This window comes from Pseudophryne corroboree, chromosome 7 (assembly GCF_028390025.1).
Source record: "Pseudophryne corroboree isolate aPseCor3 chromosome 7, aPseCor3.hap2, whole genome shotgun sequence".
In the NCBI taxonomy this organism is placed as follows: domain Eukaryota; kingdom Metazoa; phylum Chordata; class Amphibia; order Anura; family Myobatrachidae; genus Pseudophryne; species Pseudophryne corroboree.
The window spans coordinates 138,521,394-138,535,233 of record NC_086450.1 but is presented as its reverse complement, the minus strand read 5'-3'; the positions used below and the strand labels follow the sequence as shown (position 1 = coordinate 138,535,233).

The 13,840-nt window shown below is 44.0% G+C and overlaps 1 protein-coding gene across 2 annotated transcripts in view; it reads right to left on the bottom strand.

The window, feature by feature from the left end:
- Window positions 1–10,590: 10,590 nt before the first annotated feature.
- ACVR1 (activin A receptor type 1) overlaps window positions 10,591–13,840 on the bottom strand; it is a 114,194-nt gene continuing 110,944 nt past the window's right edge. For both annotated transcript variants that reach the window (XM_063933697.1, XM_063933698.1), the window contains 2 exons: window positions 13,697–13,827; window positions 10,591–12,378 (listed from right to left, as the gene is read on the bottom strand). In XM_063933697.1, coding sequence (XP_063789767.1) covers window positions 12,244–12,378; window positions 13,697–13,827 — 266 coding nt within the window. In that variant the 3' untranslated portion in view covers window positions 10,591–12,243. The remainder of the gene's footprint in view (window positions 12,379–13,696; window positions 13,828–13,840) is intronic.

Genomic DNA, 13,840 nt, shown 5'->3' with positions numbered 1-13,840 from the left:
TTGTCTGGGGTCGGCAATCAGTGAGCAATATCCAAAAGGTCTTGACTGTTATGCAGGCCTTTCAGCTTTCCAAACCCACGGATACTAATGTATTATTATCCATTGATGCCGAAAAGGCGTTCGACCTGGTCACCTGGGACCATCTGTATGAAACGCTCCATCGCTTTGGTGCACCTGAGGACTTTGTCTCTCTTATTTCCCGTCTATATGAATCTCCCTCCCTCAAGTTTTGGGGAATAGTATTCTCTCTTCCCCTTTCCTTATCCAGAGTGGCACACGACAGGGCTGCCCCTTGTCACCTTTATTATTTGCCTTAGCTTTAGAACCCTTAGCTGTTTCCCTGAGAAACTCTCCCGAATTTGCAGGCATAAAAATCATGGACACCACGGTAAAATTATCACTGTATGCCGACGACATGCTGCTATTTATTTCCCATCCTGATACGTCCATCCCTGCGATTGTCTCCCTGATTGAACAATTTGGTTCTTTTGCGGGATACAAGATTAATATATCCAAATCCGAGCTCCTCCTCCTTTCAGGGGACTCCTCCCTCTTTCCATCACACCCGGTCCTGTCCCGATTCCCAGTTACCCGAGATAGTCTTAAATATTTAGGAGTTCAGATCCCTACTTCTCTCCCGGATCTATATGCGATTAATTTTGGTCCTATTTTGTCCAAGGTGTCTAAAATACTTACTGACTGGGCGTCCCTGCCCTTATCTCTTATGGGTCGTGCAGAGGTTATTAAATCTGTGATATTTCCCAAGATTGCTTATTTCCTGCTTATGCTCCCTATTGCCCTCGTTGAGAAAGATGTCCTTTTCCTTAAGCAATGTTTCACTAGATTTCTATGGGCCGGAAAACGACCAAGAGTCCCCTACGCTAGATTGCAGCTATTACGTGAAGAGGGAGGTATGGGAATCCCGGATCCAGTCCTATTTAGTAGAGCAGCAATGTACAGGTATATCACAGACTGGCTTTGGGGCAGATCAGTATTTACGAACCTGACACTTGAACTGGCCGTATTTCACCCTTTCTCCCCTGCTGCACTCTTACACACCCCAAACTCCCACCTCCCATCTGGGATAAAACAGAATATTTTGTTTTGGCATACATATCGAGCATGGCAGGTCACACACACTAAAGCACAGAGAAAACCTGACACCTCTCTTCACACTACGTTCTGGGGTAACCCATGTTTCCTTCCTGGCCTTGATAACACACATTTTTTGAGTTGGAGAGAAAAGGGGATCGCAGCTATTAGAGCAGTGTTTCCCAACCGCGGTCCTCAAGGCACACTAACAGTGCAGGTTTTAGTGATATCCAGGCTTCAGCACAGGTGATTTAATTAGCACCTCAGTTATTTTGATTTAACCATCTGTGCTGCAGCCTGGATATCACTAAAACCTGAACTGTTGGTGTGCCTTGAGGACCGTGGTTGGGAATGCCTGTATTAGAGACATATATGACCCAGGAGGCAACGCAGTGCTTTCTTTCTCTGACATCCAGATAAAGTTTGGTATATCCCACCGGGAATTTTTTATGTACCTACAGGCTAGGCATTTTGCTCAATCCCAGTCTCATCCTATGATTTCTGAGGCTACCACAGACCCGCTGCGCACCCTAATGGTGCTCACTAAAGATTGTCCTTACCATCTCAATTATTTCAGAAACACCTTTAGGGTCTCATATAGAGACCGGCTCTGGGAACCCGCGCTGTCCTCATGGTCCAGAGATATCCCCAATATGGGATCGAGCGCTGAATTATTAGATAACATTTTACCCATTTTTAGGTCCTTATATTCTGCCTCTTTGCAAGAGGTACACTTGAAAACGCTCCAAAGGGCATATATAGCACCTAATCAGAGGGCACACATGGTCCCAAACGACACTGGCTGTTGCATCAAATGTACTGCGCAGAATGCCACCTTGTACCACAATATGTGGTCTTGCCGGAAAATATCTAAGTTTTGGTATAAGGTGGTCGCTTATCTCAACACAGTATTTAACCTACAGTTAATAAAACGTCCTAAGGCTTGCTTGTTACTTGATTTTAGGGAATGGTCTCTTGGGCCTGAAGATAGAGATATTGCTCCGGTAATCTCTGTCATTTTGACAATTGCCAAGAAACAAATTCTTAATAATTGGATCAAACCGTCTACCCCTTCTTTGATGGCTGTAAAACACATGACCCTCCGAATTATTTATTTTGAGAGGCGTGCTACTCTTCCTGACATAGAAATGGGGGTCAGGTGGTTTGCCAAGAAGTGGGAGAGGTACATTGATACTCTAGATCCGGACATACAATCTTTAATCTATAAATTATTTGAGACCACAAAGTGGTACCTATATAGACAAATCGATAGGGCCTAGTGATAACTTAGGCCTATGTACTGTTCCTTTGAGACGACCTGTTCTTTTCCTAGGAAATGTAATCATACTAATCTTAATACCCCACGCTGTATGTTTAGTCCGAGGCCAATTAGATACTGAACCTTCTCTTTGGTTAGAATGGCTAACCATGCCGGAAATGCCTTTTTATTATTCTTAATTAAGATGTCTTTGGCCGTTACTCATTCAGGAACTGATCATACTTGTATTGTCTTCCCCATTTGTTCCTTCCCCCCCCCCCCCCCCCCTCCTCCTGTCTGTCTTCTTCATTGACCTCTCCGGTATATTGATGTTCTGTGAACTCTCAGGTAATACTAGGTGCTTGACCTTGGGTATATGATGATTTCGTATGCTGAGACGCAAACGGGTACTGTTTTCATCATTTATTAGACCTCATGTAGATTAAGATTGTCCATCCTTTGCCTTTTACCCAAGCCCACAGCTACCGACCATATATGTATTTGTTGATTTCACTGATGTGATTTAAAAGCACTTTACGTTGGAACACTGTAACTATACCGGTTTCTCTCCGGTCTTTGGTTTGTCTGTACCATGAAGGTCTTCCCTATTTTTTGTATTTCTATATAAAAATCTAATAAAAATAGTTGAATTAAAAAAAAAAAAAACTAACTCTACCTCTGCACAATACAACTGATGGTCTCGGGGTAATTCAGAGTTGATCACAGCAGCAAATTTGTTAGCAGTTGTGCAAAACCATGTCCACTGCAGATGTGGCAGATAAAACATTTGCAGAGTTAGATTTGGGTGGGTTATTTTGTTTCTGTGCAGGGTAAATACTGGCTGCTTTATTTTTACACTGCAATTTAGATTTCAGTTTGATTACACCCCACCCAAATCTAACTCTCTCTGCACATATCTGCCCCCTCCCCTCCCCCCTGCAGTGCACATGGTTGCACTCAACTGCTAATAAATTTGCTGCTGTGATCAACTCTGAATTAGGCCCACAAACACATTAAGAAGGCAAGACATTCCACAGATTGACTCTTGACAAGGAACACCTATTAATTCAAAGCCATTCCAGGAGACTACCTCATGAAGCTGACTGAGAGAATGCCAAGAGTGTGCAAAGCTGTCATCAAAGCAAAAGGGGGGTACTTTGAGGAATCTAAAATATAAAACATTTTTATTTAACACTTTTTTGTTTACAACATAGGGGAAGATTAAGCTCGGTGAAGTGATAAAGTAGAAGATGATAAAAGACCAGCCAGTCAGCTCCTGTCATTTTTTCAAACCCAACCTGTGACATGGCAGTTAGCATCTGATTGGCTCATCCTTTATCGCCTTCCACTTTATCACTTCACCGAGCTTAATAAATCTGCCCCACAATTCCATGTGTGTTCTTTCATAGTTTTGATGTCTTCAATATTAATCTACAATGTAGAAAATAATTAAAATAAAAAATAGGATTTTTCTCGTAGTCCGTAGAGGATGCTGACTCCTCCCTCTATGCCCCTCCTACTAGAGGGTCTAGAAACTGTGCCCGAGGAGACGGACATCTTCGAGAAAAGGATTTTACAGATAGTGGCAAGATTCTAGCTTGAAACTCAGCAACCGCTGAAACATTACTTACCAAGTAACAATGCAGTACTCAACTAAAACGAAGTTGTACTGAACCAAATAACAATAGCAGGAAAACGAAGCACTGGGCAGGCGCCCAGCATCCTCTACGGACTACGAGAAAAGGATTTACCGGTAGGTAACCAAAATCCTATTTTCGCTTATGTCCTAGAGGATGCTGGGGTCCTCATTAGTACCATGGGGATGTACCAAAGCTCCCAGAACGGGAGGGAGAGCGCGGAGGCTCCTTCAGAACAGATAGACCAAACTTCAGGTCCTCAGAGGCAAAAGTATCAAACTTGTAGAACTTGTAGAACTTTGCCGAGCAGCAACTTGGTCTGGGTCGAACACGTTTGCAAAGTTGTAACGCCGAGACACCCCGGGCAGCTGCCCAGGAAGACCCCACCTTACGAGTAGAGTGAGCCTTAACAGATGTAGGACACAGAATACACATGCTGGATAGTGAACCTGATCCAGTGAGAGCAAGTCTGCTTAGAAGCAGGACACCCCATTTTCTTGGGATCTTAAAGGACAGAGTCCGATTTTCTGTGACGAGCAGTCCTCCTCACATAGATTTTTAGAGCCCTTACAACATCTAAGGACTTTGATGAAATTGAGGAGTCAGTCGCAATTGGCACCACAATAGGTTGGTTGATATGAAATGTCGACACAACCTTCGGAAGAAACTGCTGCTGTGTCCGAAATTCAGCTCTATCTTCATGGAAGATCAAGTATGGGCTTCTACATGATAAAGCCCCCAACTCCGACACACATCTAGCAGAAGCTAAGGCCAACAAAGTGACAGCCTTCCACGTGAGAAACGTGACCTCAACCTCCTGTAGTGGTTCAAACCAGTCCGACTGGAGGAACTGCAACACCACGTTAAGATCCCAGTGCGCCGTAGACGGTACAAAGGGAGGTTGGATGTGCAGAACTCCCTTCAAAAAAAATCTGAACCTCAGGGAGGGCAGCCAACTGTTTCTGGAAGAAAATAGATAGGGACCAAATCTGGACCTTTATTGTCCCAACCTCAGGTCTATGGGGGTAATTCCAAGTTGATCGCAGCAGGAATTTTGTTAGCAGTTGGGCAAAACCATGTGCACTGCAGGGGAGGCAGATATAACATGTGCAGAAAGAGTTAGATTTAGGTGGGTTATTTTATTTCTGTGCAGGGTAAATACTGGCTGCTTTATTTTTACACTGCAAATTAGATTGCAGATTGAACACACCACACCCAAATCTAACTCTCTCTGCACATGTTATATCTGCCTCCCCTGCAGTGCACATGGTTTTGCCCAACTGCTAACAAAATTCCTGCTGCGATCAACTTGGAATTACCCCCCATATCCACGCCTGCTTGCAGGAAGAGGAAAAAAAATGTCCCAGTTGAAACTCCACCGCCGTAGGAAACTTCTTGGACTCAAACCAAGATACATATTTTTTCCAAATACAATGGTAATGTTTAGACGTTACTCCTTTCCTAGCCTGTATCAGGGTAGGAATAACCTTGTTCGGAATTCCCTTCCGAGCTAGTATCTTGCGTTTAACCTCCATGCCATCAAACGCAGCCGCGATAAGTCTTGATAGGCGAACGGCCCCTGCTGCAGCAGGTCCTCCCGAAGAGGAAGAGGCCTCGGCTCTTCTAGCAGTAGATCCAGAAGACCCGCGTACCAAGACCTTCTTGGCCAGTCTGGAGCAATGTGGATCGCTTGAACCCTTGTTCTCCTTATGAGCTTTAGCACTCTTGGAATGAGTGGGAGTGGTGGAAATATGTACACTGACTGAAAAACCCACGGAGTCACTAGGGCGTCCACCGGCACTGCTTGCGGGTCCCTCGGCCTGGAACAATATCACCGAAGCTTCTTGTTGAGATGAGAGGCCATCATGTCGATTTGAGGTACACCCCAAAGATCTGTTACCTCCTTGAACACCTCTGGATGGAGATCCCACTCTCCTGGATGGAGATAGTGTCTGCTGAGGAAGTCCGCTTCCCAGTTGTCTACTCCCAGAATGGAGATTGCCGACAGCACCAATGCGTGTTTTTCTGCACAGAGGAGGATTCTTGTTACCTCTGACATTGCAGCTCAGCTCTTCGTTCCGCCCTGTCAGTTGATGTAAGCCACTGTTGTTACATTGTCCGACTGCACTTGAATGGCCCGATTTCTTAGAAGATGGGTCGCTTGGAGAAGACCGTTGTAGACGGCTCTTAGTTCTAGAATGTTTATCGGCAGGCCGGCTTCCAGACTTTACCACCTTCCTTGGAAGGTCTCCCCTTGAGTGACTGCGCCCCAGCCCTGGAGACTTGCATCCATGGTTAGAAGGATCCAGTCCTGAATCCCGAACTTGCCGCCCTCCAGAAGGTGAGGTAGTTGCAACCACCAGAGGAGTGAAATGCTGGCCTTTGGTGACAGATGTATCCGCTGGTGCATCTGAAGATGGGATCCCGACCACTTGTCCCGGAGATCCAGTTGGAAGGACCGAGCATGAAACCTCACGTACTGTAGAGCCTCATAAGAGGCCACCATCTTTCCCAGAAGGCGAATGCACTGATGAACAGACATCCGGGCCATTGTTTGCATCACCAACGCTTTTTCCTCTGGAAGAAACACCCTCTGCACTTCCATGTCGAGGATCATTCCCAGAAAGAACAACCTCCTGGTTGGTTCCAAATTTGATTTTTGAAGATTCAGAATCCAACCGTGTTCCCTGAGCAGGTTGGTCGTGAGAAGAATGGACTGTAACAGCCTCTCCTTGGACGATGCCTTTATCAGCAGATCGTACAGATATGGAATTATGTTCACCCCCTGTCTGCGGAGATGAACCATAATTTCCGCCATCACCTTGGTTAATACCCTCGGTGCTGTGGAGAGGCCAAATGGCAGAGCCTGGAACTGATAGTGACAGTCCAACAGTGCGAATCGGAGGTTAGCCTGATGCGGCGGCCAATCGGAATGTGGAGGTACGCATCCTTGATATCCAGGGATACCAGGAATTCCCCCTCTTCCAGACCTGATATCACCGCCCTTAAAGACTCCATTTTGAACTTGAACTCCTTCAGAAAGGGATTTAGCGATTTTAGGTTCAGAACGGGCCTGACCAAACCATCCGGTTTCGTTACCATGAAAAGGTTCTAATAGTAACCTTTGTTTTGCTTATGAGGAGGGACCGGTACAATAACCCGTGCCTCCACCAACTTCTGGACGGCAGCAAGTCTCGCTCCCACCAGCCCCACCTCCGGGGTGTGCAGTCCACCGTCATGTGAAGGACTTCGGCGTACCCGAAGCAGGTTTCTGTTCCTGGGAACCCGCATCAGCAGTTTTCTTGGATTTGGGCCAACCTCCCCTAAAGAAGGTGTTGGACGGTCTGGCCTTTCATGGCTTGGCAGCCCAAAAGGGCTGTGATGCAGTTGTAGAAAAGAGTTTCTTCATAGCAGGTGCAGCTGAGGGAAGAAAAGGTGACTTACCCGCTGTAGCCATGGAGATCCACGCAACTAACGCTTCCCCAAAGAGAGCCTGACCTGTGTAGGGTCTCCACACGTCTCCTGGATTCCGCGTCGGCAGACCACTGTCGCAGCCACAGTCCTCGACGAGCTGAGACAGACATGGAAGAAATTTCTACCACCATGGAACCAAGGTCTTTATGGATTCTACCAGAAATCCTGCCGAATCCTGAATGTTACGCAAAAACAATTCAACATCAGATTTATCCATAGTATCCAAATCTTCAAGTAATGTGCCTGACCACTTTACTATAGCTTTGGCAATCCAAGCACTGGGAATAGTGGGACGTAGTATAGCCCCTGAAGCAGTGTACAAGGATTTGAGCATATTATCAATTTTACGATCAGCCGGCTCTTTCAAGGCGGTGGATCCTGGAACAGGTAAAACCACCTTTTTGAGAGTCTGGATACAGACGCGTCAACAATGGGCAGGCTTTCCCATTTTTTTCTATCCTCCACAGGGAAAGGAAACGTCACCAGGACCCTTTTAGGGATCTGCAATTTTTTCTCAGGGTTTTCCCAAGCTTTTTCAAAAATAGCATTTAATACTTTTGACGCAGGGAAGGTTAGCGAGGCTTTCTTATTTTCAGTGAAGTAAGCCTCCTCAATCTGCACAGGTGTTGTATCTGTAATATTCAACACATCCCTAATGGCCTCTATCATCAACTGCACCCCTTTTGCAAGAGATGCTTCCCCCCTCAACACATCCCCATCACCGTCCTCAGTGTCAGAATCGGTATCAGTGTCATCTTGCATAATCTGTGCAAGAGCACGTTTTTGGGAATATACAGCGGGGGGCCCTGAGGCAACAGAACTGGGCCAGACTGCCATAGAGGTCTGTAAAGCCTGAGTTGCAGACTCATTCTGTGCAACCCTAGTAGAAATCTGAGAAATCATAGATTTGATAGAGGATAACCAATCGGGCTCCCTTGCTGGTATCTGTGCTAAAACAGTGCAATCCTGATTACATGGAATGGGATCATCCTGAGAGGACATATCCTCTGCAGCATATGACACAGAGTCCCTGGACATAGCTTAATGGAGACCACAGACACTCCACACAGACACAGGGGAGGGCAGACAGAGTTTCACCCCCAAGAATGGCAAGAGATACACAGAGATTGGAGCCAACCCACACACAGCGCTTTTTAGGTAAAGGGAGACCCCCAACCAGCACTGACTGTGCACCTTAATAGGTTACACAGCCTGTATACAGCCCCGCCCCCACCCTTCTACAACCCCCTGGTACCGTGAGAGATAGCTGGAGTTATTCTGGAGAGACTTGCTCTTCACTGACAGCGTTGTGCAGGCAGGAAAATTGCGCTGAATGCTGCTGGGTCCGCTCTGAGAAGCTCCACCCCCAAAATGGCGCAGTCTTCCCGCACTTCATAGGATTATACTGGTCTGAGGAATTATGCTGGCAGATATACCGGGACCCCGACAGGCTGTGTGACCAGTGTAGGGTGTAGGCGCTGGCTCAGGGCGCCCCTCACAGCACCACACTATGTACCACTGAACCCCGGAGCGCAGTTAGTACTGCGCTCCATACCCTGCTGCTGCCATCTTCACACTGGCCCCTCGCTTGCTAGGGGGGGTCGGTGACTCACTCACCACCAATCTTCTGGCTCTGTAAGTGGGTGGCGGCATGCTGCTGCGGTGAGCGATCCCCTGTGGCGGGGAACAATCGATCCCCTCAGGGGCTCAGTGTCCTGTCAGCGGAGAAAGTGGCTCAGACCCCACAGGGCGGACACTACTCCTCTCCCCCCCCCCCCCCTCCTTAGTCCCACGAAGCAGGGAGGCTGTTGCCAGCAGCCTCCCTGTAAAATAATAAACTAAAAAAAAAACTTTTTCTAATGAAGCTCTGTTGAGCTCCCCTAGCTGTGACCAGTTCCTCTGGGCACATTTTCTAAACTGAGTCTGGTAGGAGGGCATAGAGGGAGGAGCCAGCCCACACTCTCAAACTCTTCAAGTGTCAATGGCTCCTGGTGGACCAGTCTATACCCCCATGGTACTAATGTGGTCCCCAGCATCCTCTAGGACGTAAGAGAAACATTGAATAAGAAGGTACTATATTACCTACAACATCACATGTATGGTTAAATGTGCTGGCAGGCTTCCCCCTGCAATGTGTAGCTGGAGCTGCAGCCACCACTGGACCCAATAGATCATAGGTTCTCAAACTCTGTCCTCAGGACCCCACACAGTGCATGTTTTGCAGGTAACTCCGCAGGTGCACAGGTGAATGAATTACTCACTGACACATTTTTAAAGGTCCACAGGTGGAGTTAATTATTTCACTTGTCATTCTGTGAGGAGACCTGCAAAACATGCACTGTGTGGGGTCCTGAGGGCAGAGTTTGAGAACCTGTGCAATAGATTGTTTTATTTTTTTGGAGGTCACCAAGGGCAGTTACGATGGCAGTTAAAATGTAAGTGAACAGAGCAGGAAGCATTTGGATATATACTTTATCCTAAACCTAACACTGCACACAGATTTTCCAGCAATTAGTGGAAAAGAGGCCAAAAGCTGCCCAGCTATTTTGGAAGCTTGTAATGTCAGACCCACATTTGCACTGATCATGTGAGGTTACATGATTGCACAGAATTTGGATAGGAAGCGAGTAATAAATGCAGAAGACATTAGCGGATAAAACCTGTGTGTACTCTTGAAACTGCAAAACAAAGGCTTCCTTTGCAAGCCTCATGAGTGAATTTACTGAATGGTTAAATTTGCCCTATGCAGGATTTGTGTGCCTGCACTGAGGATATGTGCTGATTAAAAGAAGTTACAGCTTCCCCTATGACCGTTAGTGTTCTTTAAGGACAGAGATTGGGAAAATACTGCTATAGCTCATCTATCATGCAAAAAAAATTCCAAGCAAATGTTTACATGTTGTGAGTGTCACGTATGACCATCAAGACTTACAGGAGAGTTGGGCTGCTACTTACAGCAATTCTGTGTCCTCATACATACAAACTGAAACGAAGGGCTTTATTTACACCCCACAGAAAAGCAGTAGAGACTCCAGTGGGAATGTATAAAAGGGAGCCAAGCACTAAAACAGCACTCACCAACCATCATCTCCACATTAAAGGCCAATAATTGTGGCTACTGCATACACATTAAACGTTACTAACTCCATTTTTTTATTTTGTGAATTTGTTTTTATACAAGTGAATATTTTTGCTTGTTTCTTTAAAATGACATAGCTATTAATAGAAGTAAGGTGCTTGACTTAAAGGAGTTTTCCACCTTCATACAATATTCATTTACTCGTTTGTAATTACCATGCTGCTACTTTTACTACAGCTATTGCCCATATCCCTGGCTTCTAGCATTATTGTTAAACCAAACACAGCTACCAGGGATAGTAGTTTATTTCCACCTTTCTGGATCGGAAAAATGTTAACATATTGACTACAATTAAATCCAGAGTTTCTTGTTGCATCCACGAGCAATGAAAGTCAACATGCCAACATTAAACAATGGTTTTGGTGAAAAACCTAGAAGGAAGTCTGCAACTTGGTAAATGAACACTGTAAATAGTAAAAGATGAACAAGGGCATGTACACAACCTTAAAAAAGTCACCTGAAGGTGGAAAATCCATTAACTTTTAAAAGTCATACAACAAACATGAAATACCTTCTGTTTTACAGAAAAAACAACAACTCTTTTTAGACTTAAAAACATTCTATTTAATTTATACAAATAACTACTAAATACAAAAAGTAGATTAAAACAAAATAGTTATTTTCTGGCAGAGTTTACAATGCAACATATTACGTAGCTTAGAAGATAAGCAACTCCACTTTCTTTTTGTGAAAGTCTCCAGAATTTTGTATGGAAATTTGCACACAATGTTGTTATTTCCTATGTCAATAAAATGTGAGCCGGTTAAGGGGAGAGATTACATTTAGAATTCTAAATTCAAACTGATAAATCCACACAAACTTCTCAGTATTGAGAAATAATAATGTGACATCGCAATGTGATCATACAGAAAAAGTCTCTTCCTTATCATGTGTTATAAAATTAGTTGTGTAAAAGTGAAAAAACAAAAAAACAGACCACAAAATAAAGCGATAGCCTCTTGCACTGTTCAGTTTTTTTTGTTTGTTTTTTTAAACGTTAAGTGCGCTAATAATAAATAATTAGAATTTTTTTTATAGATAAAAAAATTCTTATGTTCAGCATTATTGTAAACATCAATACACATGTAAAATCCAGCTAACAATGACACTTATTTTTAAATCTTTCTTCAAATTTGAATAGGTGTAATAACAGATCCGTACACAGCCAACCATATATTTGGCATCTGTCATAAAAATTAAAACATTACAGTGCAAGTAAGGAATGCAAAGAATTTCTAGTGCAATGGAACGGAGAAGCACACGAAATATTGCTAATGAAAAATCCACTAAGATCCATGTAATGAGTGACCAGGGTAGTCATGAAAAGTGTTTGTCCTCCTCCAAAATCAACTTTTAATGCCCAGATCGGTCCCGAAATTCCCCTGTGCTCCTTTGGATCCAAATCTTTGCAAATATTCACCCGACCATTGCCTTGAAAGCCAGTATTCAGTAATGTTACCATTACAGTAATTTAGCCACGCTTCAATATTCCTTGGTGGGACCGTCTTCAAAAAGGTGGGTATGTACTTAGAAGTTCTGCATACAAAACAAATGGTTTGAAATAAAGTCTAAACCTCGTCAGGCAAGCACTGTATTTTAATTTGTTTTTATTATGAATGATGCACGGATTTCATGGCAGATTTTCAGCAGTCAGATTTAAGTTTATCTAAGGAATTGTCAATTTTGGTTAAAGTCTTTTTGATGCGCAAGGCAGTGAGTCTTGCAGATGGGTTTTGATACCAGCATTCCTTCATCAACTTAGCAAGCGATGTTAGTGTCTGGAGAATAAAATAAAATTAAAAATTAGAGGAATATAAAAGGTATATTGGAAAAAAATGAAACAGGGTTTAGTTAAGTCAGTAACAGGACATTTTTCAAGCACTCATTAAAGAAAATATATTAGCTTTTATTTCTTTAAAACATAAGCTCCCCTATTTACTAAACATATTGACACTGAGGCTGGTTACACACTTGGCGATATATCAGCCACTCGGGTGAACAGCCAATATATTGCGAGCCCGCCGCCGGGTGTGTACACCCGATATGTTTGAACGACGGCATTCACAGACTTATCACATCGCTATATTGGTGCATCTGGCTGTGTGTACACTTGCTGCACGGTCTGACATCACAGCTGTCCTGACCGACACATCAAACGGCCAAACAGTAAGGGTATATACTTACCTGAATCATCCACTCTGTCAGCACTATGGCAAGTCAGTCTAATGTGTAGCCAGCCTAAGAAAATGTTTAATCTCAATTTATCTATAAAATATCTGAGTGAAGGCCCCCACACACGGCACGATAGAGCCGACAATCTGATGAATCGGAACAATATAGCAGCTATATCGTTCCATTTGTGGGCATGAGTTCGTCCATTGCGCGCACCCATAGGGTCGTCCGCCAGCATCGCAAATTTTTCTACATGTTCAAAAGATCAGCAATGTGGGCTGACGATCCCATGCAGCGCTATGCGTAGGGAGGGCCGGCATAGCGGGCGGTCAGGCACCAGATCGCCCTGTGTGGGGACCGCCCTATATGTCTGCTCCGTCGCATCGGCCGCACACATCGCTCCGTGTGTGGCCAGCTTGATACTCACCAGCCAGTGACAGTGGTAAGCGTACACTTACAGCTTTACTAGCTGGTCAAAGCCTTACGGCATGCAGTGGACTGGGAACCCCGATAGGGACTTCCAGTTCCAACTTTATTAAATGTAAAAAAAATTACAAATAAAGGCAATTGAAAAAATTTTGTGTTTTAAAATGAATAAAATCATATACACATACAGTAGTCTTCATTAAAAAGTTTTATTTAAATAAAGCATTATGTCCTGTCTTCTTTAGAGTGACCTTAAAAAAAAAAAGTTTAATTAAACTTAAATAAGGTTTATAAAATCAAGTACAGGAATACTTAGAATTGTTCGTTTTTGTCACCATCAGCAAACTATTTAGATGAATGAGGTTTGTTACACCTTTTCCCAAATTTGACTAAGTTCTACACATCTAGGGATTGATTTATATTTTGTATACTGTGCCAAACCAAACTCGATGACAAGAAACAGATTTGTAGGCAATAAAAACATTGTACAATACATACTGGGTCTGAGAACCATCTATTGGGAATGTTTGGTCGTTGTTGATCCACACAGACAACTTTCTTCATATCTTCAAAGCTAGGATCATTCGGAACAACATCATAAAAAGGAGGCTTGTAATCTTCAACAATGCCTAGAAAACAAGA